Below are 22,451 nucleotides of genomic sequence, written 5' to 3'. Positions count from 1 at the left end.
AATCAAAGGCGGCAGTTGTTAACTTAAGAGTCAATTTAAGCTCAAAAGGCAAAAGTGGTGTCCATTGTAGTCTGTGGGCTTCCATGCTTGGACATAAAGGGGCAACTGTGTCCTACCCCTGTGGCTATATTCAACAGCTGGATGCCTGAGTAAATATAATCATGTCTAATACAATAAAATGACTTGATGGAACTACAAAGTACAAACTGCATTTAAAACAAAACCACCAAGGCCAATTTAGTGAAAACTAGTTTATTTTAAAATTAAGTGCATAGCACTCATCTAGTTCCATTGGTGTAGACTTTAGCACCATACTCACTATTTGTAATTTATGTCATACACTGATACATTTTGGTTTACAGTCTGTACTTGAGTAGTGTCTATTTAGTGGACTTTGGTAAAGCCCTTTATACATACCATTAATCTCTTCACAGTACACATCCGATGGTCCAGTAATTAAAAAAAAAATCTTCAAGGACTAATCAATAAATTAAACAAAACAAACCCTACACATCCCCCCCCCCCAATCTAATAGTTGTTGAGTTGTATTTATATTGAAACCTAATGTTTAAAAAAAAACCATCCTACCCTGGGTATGCAGCAATAGTAATCAATTAACCAATTATCTTATTCTAAGCCCCCCCCCTCAAAAAATTAATCCAGTGTTCTTTAGCTTTTTAAAATATAAATTGGAAAAGTGTTAATAAACTTTTCAAAAAGGCGTATTTTTCTATAACAAGAGACATATAAACCAATCAATAAAAGCATTTGACAAGACATTAAATTACCACAGGCACTAGTTGTTGTTTCAAGTTAGGATCTTTATCCCAATGATCTTACATTCATAGCATTACTGAGGTAGTTACAATACTGAAAACTGGATTCAAAGTTGCTGGCTTCTATTTGTGAAAATGAACATTATCTTTTTTTTTTCTTTTTCATGCTGGTCCTGGAGCTTGAAATGAGGGCCTTGCTCTCTTGCTCAGCTTGCTTACTTCTGGCTGGCACTCTACCAACTTACGATGTACATCTGGCCCAGCTTTTTGCTGGAGATAGGAGTCTCATGAATGCTGGTTTTGAACCTTGATCCTCCAAATAGTCTCTTGAGTAGCTCGGATTACAAGCATGAACCACTGGCACCTGGCTGATATTATCTTTTGAACCTACTTTCCCCCATGTAATTCAAGTTTTGTTAAGAATGATTAAAATCCAATTAGCAGCCCTTTTAAAGAGGAAAAGTAATACTTTCAGAAAACAATTTTCATGTTTAAAAACTGCCATGAATGTTCTTACCTGAGTGGCTTTTGTGCCATTTGCTGGGCTATGAAATCCACATTATGCCCTGTATACTCTAAACGTAAGTGTTTTCCTTTTAAGGATAAGGCATGTCTTCTAAGAATTCAGGTTGGCAGAAGCCACTCCCTCACACACACTGGAGCCTCTGGATCACCCCACTACTATGTTGAGCCCTACCCTTCTTAACAAAGGCCACTGACTTGATTATGGAATCACCTGCTGCATACCCACAGCTCTGTAACAAGTCTGTCTTCAATGCACATTGTGGTAGTCACACATCTGCCATGCGGACCCTTCTATTCAAGTGCTACCTTTAAAAGAACACAAATGGACACACATTTTTAAACGAGAAACTTCCCTCTACCAAATCTGTTTCTTCCCACAGATAAGGATGTATTTACCAGTTATTACATTTTTAACTTTTTAATGTCTATTCTCTCAAACACTTTATGCCCAAATTGCCTTTACTATAATGACTATTATTGCTGCTTTCACTCACCACCAGCAGAGTGAAATGTCCCAGGGCAGTTGCAGGGCCAAGTGAAAGTGGCTATTACAATCTTGTAATCAGTATCCCTGTCTGCTCAGACCAACCAGCTGGAGGCTGTTTACCAAACCTGTCTTCCACATAACAAGTGCTGGGCTAGCACTACCTGAGTAAACCCTGGCTGCCCTCCATTCCAGAATAACCTACAGGACTGTATTCTAGTATGGACATATTTTAGCTATTCCTTCCCTTGAAAAAGCTCTTTTAGAAATAACATCAAATCAGACTATAAATCTCAATTGCACTGACAACTTCAAACCTATACATGAATTACAGAACCACACTTCAATCATTCTGGGCTACATTATGATCTCATTGGAAAACACATCCTAGGGGAATAGTTTAGCATGTTATAAAGGTAGTTCACACTCTAACATCCCAAAGTATGATGCATTACAGTTAAATGTTTCCAAGTAGTACAAACTCCCTGAGTTAAATGTGTTTTCATGCTATAGATGTGAGTTGGATCACTTAGGGAAAAACACAAATATAACCAAGATTTCAAGATAAGAGATCTATTCCACACCTAATTTTAGTAAATAAATCCAGATACCTACATTATTTATGACAGGAACTTACATAATCTGACACAATTTTTTACTGCACAGATTGGTATAGCACAGATGAATTTAAACTTAGAAATTCACGTGAGGTAAAAAAAAAAAAAACAAAAAAAAAACCCCTCAAAACTGAATTAAAAATGTCTTCAAAAAGTAATACTGTTAACTTTCCTTCATGAAAAACGGTTTGGCAAGTCCATAGAAAAAACACTAGTCTTTGACATCTAATCCAAGCAAGAGTCTAAGCCTACCACAGGTCAAATCTGAAAATGGCAATCTGCAGTCTGTCCAAAATTTCTGCTGTATTGAATATTTTGAAATATTGGGACCGTCAGCTAGGGCTTGAACATTTTTGTTACACAGGGATTTGCTGTAACAGGATACTCATGATGCTGTGATACACAGGGATATTCAGTCTTCCTGCTGTGGTACCTGCAGAGTTCTGTCTGGTGTTATCTGGATCCCTTCTGAAGAGAAGTTTACAAGAGCCTGCCCCAGAGCTGCAAGGCCTGTTTGGGTCAGTTATTACTTGCATACAATCACCTTTCAAAGCATGGAGTAATACAAGGGTAATGTTCATTTATCTGGTAACTCCGGTTGTAAGAAACACTCAGACAGGGTTTAACTTCTACTGGTATTGCTAGAGACATCCCAACACCAGTCTGCATGTGCCCAAGGCTCTGAACACTAGTTTGGAAGCCAGCAGGACATGTCTGTAGTGTGTAAGATGAGGTGTGTGTGGTAGATACAATCTGCTGACAGCTTGGTTGATCTGATACAGGATGGCGATACTGCAGCGAGGTCTGATGAGTCTGGTGGAGATACTGGGGTTGCTGAAAGTGAACTGGCCGTGAGGGCTGGGAGGCTGTCTGGAACATGCCTAGTTGTGCTGACTGAGGGCCTGACTGTGCTCTCTGTTTGTTTGCTTCTTTCACATCATTATCATGAGCACTGAGACATGGAGAGAAATGAAACAATACCATTACTCAAGAAGATGATTCCACACACTGCCACACAACAGTGAGACCTCCCCAAATCCTCCCAAAGCTATTTCCCATGGTGTGAACTATGTGGGTAGCTTTAGGGGTTCCTTCCAGCTTTTGAGATGAGTTCACAATAAGCACAGTGGTCATGGTAAGTGTGGCGGCTGTCACTTCAGATATATCCTAATGGCCCCTAAAAATCCAAGATGCAGGAACAGGAATAGGGAAAGAGTTAGCTGCAATGATCTCAGAATTATGGGACTAGAAACCTACAAGAGGACTTTTTCCCTTTCATGTATCTAGAATCATTTTATACTGGTCAACAGCCAAAACAAGGTCCCCTGCCACAGAGTACTGCTCATACAGTGGTTTACTAATGGCACCAAGTAGCTACCAGAAGCCAAATATCCAAGAGCTTGGTGGCTTTGAGGAGTTGTTTTTAGGGCACCTTATACATGAAGAAAAATGTTAATGAGGAATTACAAACACCAGGGCAAGAAAGGCTTACATCAACAGCCGTTCAATACACTGCACTAAGAAATCCCAGGAGTAAGCAGTAAGGCGATGTAGTCTTGTGGGCCATGTTGGAGAAAGACGAAGTATAATCCTCGAAGAAGCCACACATGCAGCAGCTACTAAAGAAGGTGCATAATTTAGAAAGGCATAATCTGTGGAGACACCAAAAATGAACTTAAGCAACAGAATACACGATTCACAGTGCACAAGTCACTTAAGTGGAATTCCCAAAAACTCACCTTGCAGGGACACTTCAAGGAAGTAATCTGCGTATTTGGCCATGTAGAGTTTAGTTTTTTCCAAGCAGATCATTGGCCAGCCATCATGAAGATCTGTTTCATGTACAGCTTCAGAGAGATAATACTCAATGAAGTGAGCAGCTGTAGGAAGGCAGAGGTTCCACTGAAAGGTTTCTAATAATAATAGTTCCATATGTAGCAAATTTTGCTTTGTTAATACCAGGTTCATATTGGTCATGCAACCCAGGCTATTGAGCTGCTCCAACTTAGGCACGCTATCTTCTTTCTCTTCAAATTTACCTTGTAAGAAAAGGAAAAATGTTAAGATGATCATTAGAGGTCTGATCAGTTAAATGGGACTTGCAGGCTAACCGATCAGATTTAGATGAAGGGACATTTTTTCTTCTACCTTCCATGATGACTGTGCCATAGAGCTCTGTCTCTACATTTGCTTGTTTTCTTCTCTAGTACCAATGTCCCTCACCTTTCCTCAGCCTTTGAAAAACATACGCTTGGGACATTTGATTTGGGTCTTAAACATAATCAGTCATATGTGCTAATTAAAAAAATAACTCAAATCTCACCAGTTGATTTTTCCCAGAAAGTTTTCTTTCTGTGGGCCAGGTGGTAGTTGGTGACAAAAAATTGATTATTTTACAATAGAAGAGAGAGTTTTAATAATTTAATGTTATAGCTTTATCTGAAATAAATTAGGTAAGCCCAAACTATTTTATTTTGGCATATGGTCAGCAGAATCTCAGTAACAGATAAAAGAACTTAGGGAAAAAGCTGAGTGATTATCTAACGTAAGTATCATTCCACAAAAAGTCCTGTCTCTCTTCTTTTGAATTCAAAATGAAAATTCCAAGCCAAGTACTGGTGGCTCACAGCTATAACCTAGCTACTCAGGAGACTGAGATCTAAGGATTGCCAGTCTGGGTAGAAAAGGCCATGAGATTCTTAGCTCCAATTAACCAACAAAAAGCCAGAAGTATACCTGTGGCTCAAGTAGTAGAGCACTAACCTCAAGCAAAAAAGCCAAGCAAAAGTACAACCCAGGAGCTAACCCAATATCCACACACACAGACACACACACCACCCGCCAAAAGCCCAGGTAAGTCTACTTTGTAATAAATGGAGGAAATACTTTATTATCCTATTTGAAATCCTCTTTCACAACACAGATAGGAATAAAGAGTACATGAAAGGTGGATGGTCATTATTCAAAGGCATTATCTTCTTTTCAGGGAATACCCATTCACAGGTTTCATCTATGCAAAGCTGAGGAGTAGGATTACCTGTCCAGCCACAGAAAACTGTTTCTATAGATTAATATCAATTTCCAAGCAAACACTTTTTTATTCATATTAGGTAACTTCTACAACTTTTAGCTGAAGGAAATACACAAACTATCAAGCATTGTTCAGATATTCCAGAGAAAGCAATAAAGCTGTCCAAGTCTTTGTGCCTGTGTGTCTGTGTCTTTGTTCCATGAAAGAACAGAAGTTACAAGCATGACTTCTCTCAATGCTTAAATTAAAATTTAAAAATCACATTAGAAGTACAGATTTCTCATTAATAGATGACATATACCCTTGTCCAAAATTTTCCTAAGAATTAAAATTTTTTTGGAGGGGAGGGGTTGGAACTCAGGTCTTGTGCTTGCTAAGCAAGGAACTCTTATCTCTGAGACATGCCTTTCGCTCTGATTTCTTTTTTCTGGGCCTGGGGCTTGAACTCTAGGCTTGGGCACTGTCCCCAAGCTTCTTTTTCTTTTGCTCAAGGGTAGCACTCTATGATTTGAGCTACAGTGCCACTTCTGGCTTTTTCTGTATATGTGGTGCTGAGGAATTGAACCCAGGGCTTCCTGCATGCTAGGCAAGCACTCTACCACTAAGCCATATTCACAGTCCATCCAGCTCTGATTTCTACCTGTCATTTTCAGATATAGGGTCTCACTTCTTGCCAGGGTATGTGCCTGGATATGATCTACCTATCATAGGCTTTCCAGTAGCTAGGGTAATAACCACTAACTACCACACCCAGTTCTTTGAGAAGGAATCTCCTGAACTTATTATCTGTCCTGGTCTGGCCTCAAGCCAATATCCCAACAAGCTCAGCCTCCCAAGTAGCTAAGATTCCAGACCTGTGTCAAAGGTGCCTGGTAAAGTTAATGGTAAGGTACCAAGGCTGCTCAGTGTAGATGGTCAGGGTACGGGCAATGGGGCAGTAGCCAAAGAGGTTTGCTTCTCTTGTCTTCAACTGGGGTTGGTGAAAAAGTGCTGCTGCAATCTTGGTCTTCGCTCAAGGACCATAATTGGGGTAGAAGTTTTTGTCACTGACACCAGAAGATCCTGTCCCAAAGAATGGTAGAGATGGTGGCTACTGCTCCAGAGAAATTATGAAACTAGCTAAATCATGTTTTGAGAGGGTTTTCTGGAGATCAAGCCTAAGACACATTCCAGACAAATGCTGTATCGCTGTAATACCCCCAGTTCATTATATTTTGACACAAGGTCTAAGTTGCCCAGGCTGGCCTGAACCTGTGTGATTTTCCTGCCCCAGGCCCAGAGAGTAGCTGGGTTTGCACAGGCATGGGCCACACCCAGCTCTAAACCACTCTTTAAGTAAATATTGTATCTAAAACATAGTCAGATATTCAAATCACATAAAGATAAATTTCACATGTTCAGCCAAAAGCACATATGTCACCCATGTCACTAAAGTGGTTAGCCAGAGCATCATCACTGAGACAGGAAGGGAAACCATTGTTCCTGCATAATAAAGTGAAATTCTGCAGAGGAAGACTGAACTAGGAATATTGGGATGAATCATTAAGGCTTTCAAAGCACCCTGCTGTTTGTATAGCACAGCAAAACTGGCAATACACTTCAAAGGAATATTGTAAAAATTAATGACATTATTTATATCATGTTTGAAGTTCCTTTGAAGAAATTAATAAATTTTAAGTCACCATAATTCAAGGATCAGGGATGTTTCATATTATCTTCCTGAAACTTTAAACATTAAAAATAAAATTGTCAAGAAATTAAGGTGGTAAGACTGACCACTTGTGTTAAAGTATGAAAGTGCAAATGAAGAGATTTATGAATCCTCAAATCTGCACTTCTAAACCAAAGTACCACAAATGAAGATTTATGAATCCTCAAATCTGCACTTCTAAACCAAAGTACTGCACAAGATTATATTGGGACAACTATCACAATGACAGCCTTCTCTATAAATATTCAGCTAATATAAACATGAATGGGTTTACAAAGTTAAAAGTATCTTGCATACTGCATAATCAGAATTCTAATGTAGGTTTAATTTTTTGGGACTTTCACTACTTATAGTGATATATATTCAGCTACATGAATAATTAAAGGATTTCAAAAACTGTGATAACACCAATGTGTACCTGCATTAAGGTCTATAGTTTTTATTGTTATTTTAAATTTATTTATTCATAATACTATGCACATCAAAAAAGTCAGTTCTTCAATTGAAAGGAAATACCAAAAACCATGTGATTATATTGATAAAGGGCCCAAACAGGAACTAAGAGCACAGGAAATTTATATCTGCTTCCTAGAAAATAAAGAATTAAGAGACCACAGAAACAAAACACTAGGTTGTCTTTCCTTGAACAGGATATATTAAGATCAGCCGTGGAGAGCAGTATATTTTCAAAGCCAGCAGCAAATCTAAGTCTGTGGTAGAGATTTGCACAGTCTGCAGGACATGGACCTGATGCCATTGTGAACTTGACCAATCCACATTTTGTGTGTGTGTGTGCGTGTGCGTGCGTGAGTGTGTGAGTGTGTGTGTGTGTGTGTGTGTGTGTATTTTGGTGTTGGTGGTAGGGCATTATTAGGGTCTGAACTCACAGTATTGTGTTTGCTAGGCCTGCACTCTCTCTTGAACCATAACTCCAGCCCCATTTCTAACCGGCTATTTGCAAGATAGGGTCTTAAAAGCTTTTCTGCCCTGGCTTGTTTTGAAAGGCAATCTTCCTGAATTTAGCCTCCTGAGTAGCTAGGATTACAGGTGTGAGCCACAAGAACCTGACTGTACATTCTATTCTTCTTCTTCTTCTTTTTTGCCTTTCCTGGGACTTGAACTTAGGGACATGGGCACTGTCTCTGAGACTCTTTGTCCTCAAAGCTAGTTCTCTACCACTTGAACCACAGTGCCACTTCTGGCCTTTTCTTTTATTGGAGATAAGAGTTTAATGGACTTTCCTGCCTGGGTTGGCTTCGAACCACAGTCCTTCAGATCTCAGCCTCCTGAGTAGCTAGAATTACAGACGTGAGGCACCAGCACGTGGCTCATTCTATTCTTTCATTACTAAAGTGGAAAATATATACTGAGAATCCTCACAAGTTTCTAAGATCATCAATCTAATTTTTTAATTGGGTAAAGAACAGGAAAAGGAAAAAAAACAGCTCATTAAAAATTAAAATCTAAATCAAAACTAAAATGTCATTATTTTCACCTAACAGATAATACAGTATAAAATTTTGCTAACCCAGCACAGGTAAACAAGGAAAAACAAGCATTTGTAATGAATCATGTCTCTAAAATCCTATGATTTTTAAATTTGCTTTCATCTTAATGTCAAGGTCATTTCTTGGTTATACAAGACCTTGAACATACTATCAGAAGTCTCATTTCCAAGACTGCTGCAAATTTTCTGTTAGTTTAATGGTAGTCACAGAAGCCAAGGGAAGAAAGAGCTAGAATATGTATAGTCCTGCACAAATTGGGTCCATTTTAGAATAAGCCAGAACTTTTGGGATATGGAGCCAGACTAAAGGTTATAGATTATAAAGCAGCATAAATAAAGCCAAGTGCTTTGGTTCCCATTTTACAGAGAAATAATGTTGAGACTCCAGTACTGCTGAAATTCATATTGTTGGTAAAAACCCAGGAAGTCAATCATGATTCTTTCTCTAAAATACTACACACTGCTCTCCAATAAAAGACAATGTGAATAGGAAGTGTACTCATTACCTCACTCATGTAACTGTAACCCTCTGTATAGTTCTTTACAATAAAAAAAGAAAAAAAAAAAGACAATGTGTAGGTCCTGTTTGCCTATCTCTAATAGTATATACACTTTAAGAAGCTATGTTTTATCCCTGGAACTTACTGGCTGTGGTCAGTTTCTGGCCAACATTATCTACAGTTCCCAACCTTTAATATAACTGAAATCCAACTATTACCTGATCCTATCAGCTAGAAGTTCTTCTTTATTATCATACTAGAAGATACCATCCCCAAACTGAGGGGAGGAGCAAACAACTTTCAATCATGCAAATATAGGAGCAGTATTTGAATGTTTATGATACCTAATTGGAGACACCCCACAGGTATCCAAATGTAAGATGATGGAATGTAAACAAATGCTATGGAAAAATTACAATGACACTCTTTTGGTATATTAGTTTATGCTAAGAATAACTTTTTAAAAGGCCAGAAGTGTGACTCATGACTATAATGCCAGCTATATGGAAGGCAGAGATGTTGGAAGATTATGATATGAGGCTAGCCAAGGAAGTTAGTGAGACACTATTTCAATGAAAGAGCTGTATGTGGTGGTCACACTGTCATCGCACTCACACAGGAAGCTTACGTAAGGGTAATAGAGTCTAGGGTATCCTAAGTAAAAAACACAAGACCCTACACTGAAAAATAACTAAAAAGCAAAAGGGGCTGGGAGAGGTTGGCTGAAGTGGTAGAGTTCCTGCCCAACAAACGAAAGGCCCTGAGTTTAATAACCGAGGGTGGTCAAAGAATGAGTGCATGTCTGAAACACCAGAATTTTTCTCTCACAGGAAAAAGGGGTCATGTGTGTCAGCAGAAAGGGAAGAGAAATCCAGCACTTTCATCAATAGGTGAAAAAGGATTCACATTTGAACCACAGCAAATACTAACTCTAAAGCCTAGTTTCTAGACCATAAAAAATTTAAAATAAAACCAATCACAAAAAAACCCTGCTGCATATTACAATTTCTTTAAGCCAATAATCCTTAAGAAAGCAAATGTATCATGACCTTAAATGTAACATGTAATTTAAACAAGAGAAGTGAAAACTCCATTTCAACCAACATAAGTTAGCACAAAAACAAAAGTACCTTTCCTCTAGATCTGTAGACTGTGCAAACTCCATAGCACCTATAGCAAGTACTACATAGTGGGCAAGATTCTTTTCCTTTTCTTTTTTGAGCAAGGTCTCATTATGTTGCCTAGATGGTTTTAAACTAATGTAATCTACCTGTTTCAGTCTTCCAAGTAGGAGGCACAATAGGCATGTGCCATGCTCAACTCAAAATTCTGGTTTTTGTTTTTTGTTTTGTCAGTCGTGGGGCTTGAACTCTGGGCCTAGGCGCTGTCCTTGAGCTCTTCAGCTCAAGGCTAGCACTCTAGCGCTTTAAGCCACAGCACCATGTCTGGTTTTCTGGTGGTTAATTGGAGATAAGAGTCTCAAGGACTTTCCTGCCAGGGCTGGCTTTGAACCTTGATCTTCAGATCTCAGCCTCCTGAGTAGTTAGGATTACAGGCGTGAGCCACAGACGCTTGGCTCAACTCAAAATTCTTATTAACTAAGACAGTCCTCTGAATTTTAAGAATGACAGGTAATTGATGAGTAACCAGTTTAGTAAAACCAAGTCACTTCTTTTTTTTTTTTTTTTTTTTTTGGGTCCGGTCTTGGGGCCTGAACTCTGGGTCTGGGCGCTGTCCCTCAGCTCTTCAGCTCAAGGCTAGCGCTCTACCACTTGAGCCACAGCGCCACTTCTAGCTTTTTCTTTTTGCTTATGTGGTGCTGAGGAATCGAATCCAGGGCCTCAGGCATGCAAGGCAAGCGCTTTACCACTGAGCCACCTTCCCAGCCCCCCAAATCACTTCTGTATGGATAAATTTTATTCGGTAAGTTAAGTTAGTCTATGAGCTACATAAGCATCATCCATCATTTTAAGTCCACCAAGAGGAGCCTCCCACTTGGCTCACAACACTTTAAGAACTGCAGGCTGAGCAAATGAGACTTCAAAATGACAGTAACAGCCACAGCAGGTCAAAAATGACTTTTCACTAATTTAACCAACATTCTGTGGATTAAAGCAGTTTTATTTGTGGATTCTCATATAGCTCACCTGTCAAGTATGGGTTTTTCCAATCTTAAGCAAATAATTAAACCCCAAATGGCTTCACAGCCAGTGATGAAATACATACAGCATTGTACACGTGATTACCTAGGAGCATGAAACTTTAATTAAAAGTTAAATAAGGTTAATTATAAATATTTAAGTATTACCTCTCTCTTCTGGAAGGGAGGGAAACAGGAGATGTCTGGATCTTAGAGGACAACTGATTAAAGGGGAAATGTAGCTAGGAAAAGACAGTCCTCTGCTAAGAATCTGGCTCAAGGTTTACATGAGACTGGAATGGTGGCTAGGTCCAGATAAAAGGTTCCAAATGCGGGGCTGGGAAGGTGGCTCTGGTAGAGCGCTTGCTTTGCATGCATGAGGCCCTGGGTTTGATTCCTCAGCACCACATAAGCAAAAAGCAAAAAGCCGGAAGTGGCGCTGTGGCTCAAGTGGTAGAGCGCTAGCCTTGAGCTGAAGAGCTGAGGGACAGTGCCCAGGTCCAGAGTTCAGGCCCCACGACTGGACCAAAAAAAAAAGGTTCCAAATGCTACATAAGCAGGTTCTATCTAAACCTAAACATACAACAATGGCAAGTCATCACTGTGGTTGTGTTTTATTTACACTCAGTCTGTCCTACATAAAAGAAACCTTAACTTGCAAAAGGACATTCAAAATTAAGTGGCTAAGGTCATTAATTCATAGGAAGAATAAGGGTCAGAAAAGATTAGTGCCAGTGCCAGTAGCTCACACCTTTAATCCTAGCTACTCAAGAGGCTGAGATCTGAGGATCGAGGTTCAAAGCCAGCCTGGACAGGAAAGTCTGTGAGACTCTTATCTCTAATTAATCACCCAGAAAACTGGAAATGGCGCTGTGGCTCAAGTGGTAGAGTGCGAGCCTTGAACTGAAGAGCTGAGGGCAGCGCCCAGGCCCAGAGTTCAAAACCCCAAGACTGACAAAAAAGAAAAAGAAAAAGAAGAGATTAGTATCAGAAATTATACCATGTATGACTGTATTTAGATTTATAAAGAACTCTAGTGACAACATTATGGAAAAGTTTTTGTAATCATACTGTGCCAACCCACTTAGTGAGGGGCAGAGGTAAGGTGGTTGACATGTCAAAAGACTACTTTAAAACAGGGTTTAACTTTCTATTGTAATAACAGAGTCAATATAGAAGCAACTTTATCCATTCAATTTCAATACTGAATATAACCTTTTCACATTGCCAAAAGAAAACTTCCATTTCAATTCCTTACTTGACCCCACCTCTTCAGTGTGGGCATGGACATTAGCAAGCAATGAAATGATCCACAGGATGTTAAGAGAAAGAGACACCAAAAGGTCTAGTAGCACATTCCACACTTGACATCAAGTCAGGTTATTATTAGAAGTAAATCTCAGACTTTGCTGGCCATGCTGGCTTTGAACCACTATCTAAAAGATAGTGGTTCACTATCAGATCTCAGCCTCCTGAGTAGTTAGGATTACAAGCCTGAGCCACTAGCACCTGGCTTTGTTAGATTCTATCTTGCAGCACAAGAAAAGGCTTTCCCATTTGCAAAAGTTGCTCATGAACTTTCAACAAATTAAGCTAGTTTATTTTGTGGAACTATAAAGTATTCTAACAAAATAAGAGTATGGCTTTTTTTTTCCTTTTCTTTTCTTTCTTTCTTTTTTTTTTGTCGCTCGTGGGGCCTGAACTCTGGGCCTGGGTGCTGTCCCTCAACTCTTCAGCTCAAGGCTAGCACTCTACCACTTGAGCCACAGCACCACTTACGGCTTTTTCTGCTTCTGTGGTGCTAAGGAATCGAACCCAGAGCCTCATGCATGCAAGACAAGCACTCTACCACACTGAGCCACCTTCCCAGCCAGAGTATGGCACCTTTAAGCCAAGAGTTTCTCAATTTTATCTCCAAGGATGTTTTGAACCAGGGAATTGTTTGTTCCAGGGACCTGTCCTTTTCACCACAGGGTGTTTAACAGCAACTCCACACCCCACCCCAAACAAAAGTGTCTCCTCTTACTGATGAAGTATGCCCTGTGGGACAAAATTGTTCTCAGTTGTGAACTGCTGATTTGAAAGAGTGGTTCTCAACTGAAAAGGTATATAGAAATCACCTTTGGAAAGTTAAAAACGTTAATAAACAGCCAGGTTCTATTATGTAGAATCTGACTCAGTAGATCTGTAGCAGCCTAGAATTCATATTACTATCAGAATCTTCAGAATGTAGGATTTGGGTACACGTCTTTAAATTACTTGAGAACTTTTTATTTTTGTGTGTGTGCCAGTCCTGGGACTTGAGCTCTAGGCCTGGTTTCTATCTCTGAGCTTCCTTTGTTCAAGGCTAGCTCTCTACCATTTAAGCCACAGTTCCACTTCCAGCTTTTTTGATAGTTTATTAGAGAAAAAGGTCCCACAGACTTTCCTGCTTGGGTTGACTTTGAACCATGATTCTCAGATCTCAGTCTCCTCACTAGCTAGGAATAAGGTATGAACACCCAGTTCCAGAACTATTCTTAAATGCCTAATTGATAATTACTGTGCCAAGATGTATTTTCAACATAAACTTCTTGATAGGGATAAACTGGAATGAATGAGATTTGGTAATTGAAAATTCAAAGTTCTACACAATTTTATTTTATCATAAAACAATAGATTCTAGTCTTATAGATCAAATTAATACTTACTTGCTAGGAGAAGACAGGATAGTGCAACTAAATGTAGCTGCTGGATAGAGATGTCATAGCGATCCATAAATAGGTCCAGTAGATAGACAGCAAGATGTCGGGCAGAAGGGCAGAGTGTGAAGCGATTGCTCACTATGGCAATCAAGTCAGCAAAGTACCTCCTGAGACTTAGCTGAGGGGACTGGCCTTTGTAGGAGGGCAACTTCAGCTCCTAAATCCAGAATAACCACATTTAGTCTAACACAACCTGTAGAATTATCACCACAATACAAAGAGTTATTTTCCAACATTATTAATGTTACAAGTACTCAAAACACACTTTTGTTGAAGACACAGAAATGAAAAAGTTGAGTGGGAGGATAACAATCCACATTTAAAAATTAGCCTAAAACATTTCTCCTTATTCGTAACCATATAAAATCAATAATTATAATGTGAACAATTGTGTTTCTTGCTTTGGAATGGATGTATTCTACAAAGACTTTTAGTAAGAGAATCCTTACCTTCTCTATTGGGTTTTCTCAGAAAAATGTCCTTAAAAAACCAACCACACTACTGAACTACGCCCTGCTCCAGGAAGCTCAAGCTTTTGGATATAGTAAGAGATATGTTGTATATATACTACAGTATATTGGCAGCAATTTGGAGAGCTGCACACATCCATGAGCATCTTCTGTTTCCCATTGGCAGTTTTATGACTTTAGCTTTGTCATCGTCCTTTTATACATCCAAAAATTTAACCATCAATATTAAATATCAGAAACACATTATACTAGCTCAATTTTAGAATACTGGAAAAATTCTATAGTATTAAAAGGTTTCAAGAGCACAGAGAAAAGATGGAAAGCTTTAAATTCATTTTGTAAGAGCAGCATAATACTGAAATGAAATCCAACAGGTACCACAATAGAAAGAAGTAACATAGATATGGTATCAAAAACACAAATGAAATAAAAGGCACAAAAAATAAAGAAAAAAGATAAATACTGAAAGGCACTACAACAGAGTGAAGAAAAATACCTCACTTAATGAGAGAACAATTTACAAATCATAAATCTAATGAAGGGTTAATATCTAAATTATTTTAAAGCTTTTTGGGGGGTTAACATTGCTCATTTACTTATTTATTTTTGTAGAGCTAGGAGTGAACCCAGGGCATTATGCATGATAGGCAAGCACTGGACAACTGGGTTCCAACTCTTTCAAAATTATATACAGATTTCCTGGACTGGGAGCCAGTGACCACTCAGGAGGCTGAGATCTGAGGATTATGGTTCAAAGCCAGCCCAGGCAAGAAAGTATGTGAGCCTCTTATATCCAGTTAACCATCAAAGTGGAGCACTAGTTGAGTAAAAGAGCTCAGGAGTGGTATCTAGGCCCTGAGTTTAAGACCCAGGCTAGCACAAAAATTGAACAATACAAAACAATTGAACAGTAACAACCCCATTTTTAAAATAATCTTGAATACACAATTCTCCAAAGAAGATGTTCAAATGGCTAAGAAGCACATGAAAAGATGTTCAACATCAATAATCATTAAGAAATTGCAAATCAAAATCAGTATGATGAGATACTATTTCATACCCCTATTATTTAAAAAAGAAAACAAGTGTCAGCAAAAACATGAAAATCTGGAATCCTTGTGCATTACTGGTGATAATATAAAATGGTGCAATGACTGCAGACAATGGTATAGCAGTTCCTCAAAAAATTAAACAAAGAACTACTCTATGACCCAACAATTCTACTTTTACATATGTACCCTAAAGAACCTTAAGTAGGGACTTGAACTGATACCTGTACACTACATCCATTATTAACATATAGTAATAGTCCTTTGTGTCAAGGTTTGTCTACTTACCATATATCAAAAAAAAATTGGGAAGTGGGGGGGTCAATGTGTGGGCACTGTTCCTGAGCTCTTAAGCTCAAGGCAAGTGTTCTACCACTTTGAGCCAAAGCAACACTTCCAGTTTTCTGGTGGTTGGGATGAGTCTCATGGACTTTCCTGCCCAGGCTGGCTTCCAACTGTGGTCCTCAGATCTCAGCCTACTGAAAAGCTGGGATTATAGGTGTGAGCCACCAGTGGCAGGCAAGAATTTCTTTTATAGCCAGAATAGCTTGTCTGTCTGTTTGCCTATCGCTATGTATCTATGTATCTATCTGTCTGTCTGTCTCATATTCTGTTTACCCATTCATTTATCTGCCCACAGGCAGAGTTGTTTCTGCCTATGGGACATTGTTAACACTATAAAACTAGTCTCAAGCTTCTGGTTAGCAGGTGAATTAAAACACAAAGATTATGAAAATACAATACAATAATCACAGTACTACTAGGATGCTGAGGAAGAAGATCTAACAGAGCTCAGAGGGAAAGGAGTTGGGAAAAAAACAAAGCAAGAGTAGGTGCTCTGGAAAAGAAGTCTGAATATGAACTTCAAGATTCACTAGGAAACATACTTGGAAAACACCAGTGGACTTTAGTTTTAACTATGTTAACCTTACCAAAAACAGAGTCAAAAAATTTAAGAGCCATGTGTTCAATACATTTTTATCATCTGTACTGTACTTTACTGTACTGTATTATATTTTTTGCCAGTAGTAGAGCTTGAACTCAGGGCCTCAAGCTTTCCTCGACTTTCTTGATTATGGATGTTGTTGTAACATTTGAGCTACATCTCTATCCTAACTTATTTTTCAGGTTAATTGAAAAGGATCTTGGATATTTCTTCCCAGGCTGGCTTTGAACAACAATCCTTCAGGTCAGGTCTCAGCTTCCTGAGTAGCTAAGATTATAGATATGAACTACTGGCACCTGGCTTCATCTTTTTAAATGATAAAGTACAACCAGATGACTGTTAAGAGTTTGTTGTCTTTGTCCAGTTACTATACTATGCAACATGAGAAATGAGTATGTTTTTCTCAGCCTACAAGTTCCTTCTGCTGTGTATTCACAATTCCCTAGAAATGAACACTCTTACTCCTACTTGCTTCTCAGGATCTCAAAAGACCAAAGTACAGAAAAGCCCAAATGCATCATCTCCAGTCTCAAGTCCTCACTGGCTCAACATTCTAAATGCCATCATCCCCGAACAGAGCAATTCTCCAGCCAAGGTGAAATAAAGACCTAGAAAAAATACTAAGTGTAAGTACAAGTCCGTAGGATATCTACTTTAACATTTTTCCTTTTTTCTTTCCTTCCTTCCTTCCTTCCTTCCTTCCTTCCTTCCTTCCTTCCTTCCTTCCTTCCTTCCTTCCTTCCTTCCTTTCTTCCTTTCTCTCCCCCCCCTTTCTTTCTACCCCCCCCTTTCTTTTGCTGGTCCTGGAGCTTGAACTCTGGGTCTGAACTCTTTTGCTCAAGGCTAACACTTTACCACTCGAGCCACAGCTCCACTAACACTTTTCTTTCCCCAGTGATTAACTGGAGGTAAGAATCTCAGAGACTTTCCTACTCAGCTAGCTTTGAACCACAATCCTCAGATTTCAGCTTCCTCAGTAGTTAGGATTACAAAGCACGAACCACTGGCACCCAGCTTCTTCAATGTTTTAACCAAGGCTAAAATTTGTTCCCGTTTGATCAAGAGAGCTATTAAAAATACTTTCCAATACTATGAAATTGGCACATGAAGCAAAATGTTGAGACGAATGAAAAGGAAGTCTGGACCTGGTGGCTTCTGCCTGTAAGTCCCAGCTACTTGAGAAGCTGAGAACATAAGGATCATAGTTTGAGGATAGCTGGGGGCAGAAAAGTTTGTAAGACACTACCTTAAAAATAACCCATCAGGGCTGGGATGTAGCTCAGTGGCAAAGCGCTTGCCTAGCAAGTGCAACGTCCTGGGTTTGATCCCCAGTACCAAAAAAGAAAAGACAAAAAAAAAAATACAGTTAAAAAAAAATAACCCATCAACCCTGACTCTCCCCTGCAAATTCACCCCCACCCCAACACACACACACACACACACACACACACACACACACACACACACACACACACACACACACACACACACACACACACACACACACACACACACACACACACACACACACACGCTTTTAAGGCAAAAGCTGCTTTGTAGGCATTGAGTGTTAACTTGTTCTTTATAAAAAACAGTATAGCTGGCTTTGTGGTTGCAGAAGATTTCATTCACTGTATTTTCACTCTTTCCTACAGACACAATGCTGCCAGTCACACTATTTCTCCCAACCCCCCCATCAGTCTACTACTAAAGAGACCATCTACAGCATCCAAATGGCAACTGCTCAAAGGAAGATACAAACTCACATTTTTTTAAAGGGATTCTATGAAGGAAACCTGTTTGTGTCACGCAGTTACTGCTTCCACAGCTGACATAGCACCAACCACACATATTCAACATGTTGGATAAACAAGCAATTATACAACTAAATCGCCAATTAATAACCGGGGATTAGCGTATCTTTTCCATGAGAAAAGTTCATTTTAACTTCCTGGACTTCACTATACTACAATTAGTGGTCTCTCCAGTTCTTCAAGTTCTACTTGTTAATGTCAATTCTTCATAAAAGTGTGGCCAATGTGTCAAATCATGAACATTGGCAACACAGTGCTTAGAAATAGCATAAAGTCAACCTAGAATAAGCTGTCACAGGTAGCCCAAGAGGGCCTTCCAGATCCTTCAGATCCTGAACTGTTTTGTCCTTTGACAGTTAATAACTTGAGAGCAGCTGGTCTTATTTCTTGGATTTTTTAGATTTAATACATAAAAGCATTTTGCAAATCAGGTGTTTTTTTTGTTTTTTGTTTGTCTGTCATGGAGTTGAACTCTTGGCCTGGGTGCTGTTCCTCAGCTCTTCAGCTCAAGGCAAGTGCTGTACCACTTGAGCTACAGTGCCACTTCTGGTTTTCTGGTGGCTTATTAGAGATAAGAGTCTCACAGACTTTCCTGCCTGGGCTGGCTTTGAACCATGATCCTCAGATTTCAGCCTCCTGAGTAGCTAGGATTACAGGCGTGAGCCACCGGTGCCCAACTCAAATCAGGCATTTTTTAAAAGTCTACTCCTAAGCTCACTGAACAAAATTAATTCAAATACTCATGATTTAAATTACACTAAAGTACAAGAACTGGAAATGATAGAGCTCACTAACATTCAGTCAGCCTAGGAGCATGGCTAAAGTTGTAGAGCACTTTATTGCCCTGAATTCAAAATACTTTCTTGCAGAGTGTTAGTGGTTCATGCCTATAATCCTACCTAACCTACTCAGGAGGCTAGGACCTGAGGATCATGGTTTAAAGCCTGGCCAAGTAGGAAGGTCTGTAAGACTCTAATTTCTAATTAATTATCAAAAAGGTGGAAGTGGAACTATGGGTTCAAGTAGCAGAGTGCTATTGTTGAGCAAAAAAGCTCAGAGATGGTGCCCAAGCTCCAAACTCAAGCCCCAGCCCCAGCCCCCAAAACAAAACATTAAACATATACTTTCTATCTCTCTAGTAATTAATTTCACCACATACTAGAATGATAAAAGGCCTAACACTTAGAAAAGAACACTTCAAACTGAAAGACTGCATCTCTCAAGTAAACAAACATCAAAATTGTATCTGGACATAGCATTTAGAAATCTCAAGCTTTAGAAAAAAGCACAAGTCTAACTTAACTCAGAATTGGATATTCCAAACTATTTGTCAGCAACTTGATATGTTTACTATCATCCCAGAATAAACACTAAAGGGCCAGAATTGACTCTATAAAGACAGCTGCTTTGTTTCTTTCTCAATTTTCTACATTGAATAGTTCTTTTAAGCCAAGGTGAAACTGAGTTAAGCTAGAGATCCTTTGGATCTTTCTTTTCTGTAGGTTATTAAAGCAGAACTGGCCCATTAATCTGTCTCACTTAAGAGCAACAATACAGACTTTGTGAAAGAAAAGTGTATTTTAAAAAAATATTTACATTCTGCCCTTTATATGAATGGGCATCCTTCCATCTTAAGGCTTTCTTCCCAGTCACAAATCTTAGGGGGCAAGTAATAACAGTCAACATTTAGTGCTTATCATACACCAGGCCTGTTCTAAGCCCACTTAAACTTCTCAATCATTCCACAGACACTACATGCTATTAGTACTATTCCTCATTTTACCGCCGGGCAAATTAACAGGTCCAAAATCTCTAAAGAAGTTAGTGCACAGGCTGGGGATTTTAGTTATGTACAAATGCGACTTATAAGAGAGCTATATAGGTAGCAAGTGTAGGACATACAAACTTTAAGACTTTAGCATAAACATCCAAGTTTAAACACAAGATCAAATCCCTGGTCCCGCTGCAAACAGAACAGCAGAATGTCCATGTCCCTTTCCACAGTCCCCCTCCAAACTACCACCCCCTACCCATCACCACCTCCTCACCCCCCCCCCCAATTTAACTCGCAGGTTCTTCTGATTAGAGCCCAGGAAGAGAACGAAGGAATTATCTGTGAGCGAATAAGCACAATCTCTTTCTCTGGCCTCAAAGGTGATGCGTAAAGAACCTGGCCGGCCTGGGCCAGGCGCCGACCTTCCCACAGCGTGCGAGGGTCGGGCGTCTTACCTTGTACCGAAGAGCTTGGTGAATGTCGGCAGCCAGCTGTCCTCGCCACCACTGCCCCTCCAGCTCCATGGAACCCGGCGGCGCGCCCGGCCAGACGCGGCAGCTTCAGCCTGCGAGACACGCCCCGGACAGACGCGGTCACGGCCGCGGCCTCCCCACGACCCCCGGCGCCCCCTCCCCGAGGGGTGTGACCGCCGCCACCCGGGAGCTGTTCCTTCTCCCCGGCTTCGTGCCGAGCCCGGCGCCCACCCCAGGGCCCGCAGTTCCCCACCCGGGGGAGGGCGCTCATTTGGGGAACGGCCCCTCCAGAGGCAGGGCGAGAAGGGATCCACGCGCGGCCCCGGGTCCGCGGAGCCCTGGGTTCCGGGAGCGGGGTCCGCTCCGCCGGGGTGCAAAGCGTCCAGCGAGCAGCCCGGGGGCGAACGCCCGCCCGACTCCGGGTCCCCACGGCAGCGGCCGGCTCGTGGCTCCCCGGAATCAGAGCACCGCGCGGCCCCAGGAGGGGAACAAAAGGCCGGGCCGTCCGGGCTCCGCGCCTCGCCCCCGGCGCTCCGGTGCCCGCGCCCGGCCCAGCCCGCCCAGCCCTACGGCGGCGGCCTTACCCGGAACCACGGCCCTCACAGCCCCAGTCCCGCCGGCGTGCGGGGAGCGCCGGCCCCGCTCATGCTGCGGACAGTCGGCCGCGAAGCCCGGGCCTCAGCTCGGGCCCAGCGCCGGGGCGCTCGCGCCGCCCATTGTTAAAGGACCGGCAGGCGGCTCGGCGTACAAAGCCAGCGCGGGGACACATGCTGCCCGGCGCTGCCAATCTCGTCTCGCGATACAGCGGGGTCGCCTCGGGCCGTCCAATCGGTGGCCGGGCCGAGTCCAGGTGCGGCGCCGGGTGGCTGCTCGGGGCTCGGCGGCCCCAGTCTGGGGCCCTGGCTGCATTCCCCCCCACCCCTCCCCACCGCGGCCTGGTGCCTGGTGCTCTGGCCGCGGGGGGCCTGGCCCGCACCTACTGCGGGTCGGCCAAGGTCGGGAGAGAGCACGAGGAAAGTGTAACAACATTGATCCCTAGATCTGAGCGGGCCACTCACCTGCTGTGGAACTTGGATGGCTCCTTGGAGCCTGCAGAGGCCTTGCTGGAAAAACCCTTCACAAGCATGGATTCGATCTGCATTATTCAAACATTTCAACAACCCCACACTTTCCTAGGTTCTGCTCTGTGGGATGGCCAGGACTTCCAAATAGGCTTTAGCTGTTTCCTCAGCCCCAAAGACTCGTGAAATTCTGCTCAAGTTTCACCTCAGATCCTACTCTTCTACAGACCTCATGAATCTCATTTTCTTTGCTTTTAGATTCTCAAGATCTCTGCTTAGAGGGAATTAATATTGCTTTTGGTGTCCTAGCTTGTCAGATTCGTAGTGGATGTAATTAACCATCTGGGGTGGTAAATCAGGAAACTATAGAACTGAAAACACTACATCAATTAAGGTGATCTTGTAGTTGAAATGTGATTAGCAGAAACCTAATCAATTTTATTTTAGACGGTTTGGTGGATTATCCCAAAACAAATGATCAGCTGAGGGCAGTGACTCCCGCTTTTTCTGAGAGTGTAGCTCAGCCTCTTTAATGATAAAAATATAGGCTGGGAAGGTGACTCAGTGGTAGAGCGCTTGCCTTGCATGCCTCAGGCCCTGGGTTCAATTCCTCAGCACCACATAAGCAAAAAGAAAAAAGCCGGAAGTGGCGCTATGGCTCAAGTGGTAGGGCACTAGCCTTGAGCTGAAGAGCTGAGGGATAGTGCCCTTGCCCAGAGTTCAGGCCCTACAACCGGACCCAAAAATAAATAAATAAATATAAATTGTGGGACCCTTATCTGTATCACTTTTTGTTGGTTTTTTTTTTTTGTATCACTTTTTTGTCCAG

General features: G+C 41.2%; 1 protein-coding gene across 2 annotated transcripts; it reads right to left on the bottom strand.

The window, feature by feature from the left end:
• Positions 1–246: 246 nt before the first annotated feature.
• Positions 247–21,290, bottom strand: LOC138826169 (cyclin-J). 2 transcript variants are annotated; one of them, XM_070021307.1, is made up of 6 exons: positions 21,146–21,290; positions 20,544–20,653; positions 13,982–14,192; positions 4,142–4,441; positions 3,895–4,054; positions 247–3,354 (listed from the first exon to the last, which is right to left on the bottom strand). In XM_070021307.1, the coding sequence occupies exons 2-6, from the start codon at positions 20,610–20,612 to the stop codon at positions 2,943–2,945; spliced, it is 1,152 nt and encodes a 383-aa protein (XP_069877408.1). In that variant the 5' UTR covers positions 20,613–20,653; positions 21,146–21,290; the 3' UTR covers positions 247–2,942. The 2 variants fall into 2 exon arrangements, with proteins under 2 accessions (XP_069877408.1, XP_069877409.1); XM_070021308.1 differs by having other exon boundaries at positions 3,895–4,018.
• Positions 21,291–22,451: the final 1,161 nt, after the last annotated feature.

Source organism: Dipodomys merriami, unplaced genomic scaffold (genome assembly GCF_024711535.1).
Source record: "Dipodomys merriami isolate MVZ:Mamm:240054 unplaced genomic scaffold, mDipMer1.0.p SCAF_14, whole genome shotgun sequence".
Classification (NCBI taxonomy): Eukaryota; Metazoa; Chordata; class Mammalia; order Rodentia; family Heteromyidae; genus Dipodomys; species Dipodomys merriami.
The sequence above is the reverse complement of the archived record's forward strand: the minus strand, read 5'-3'. Positions and strand labels throughout refer to the sequence as shown.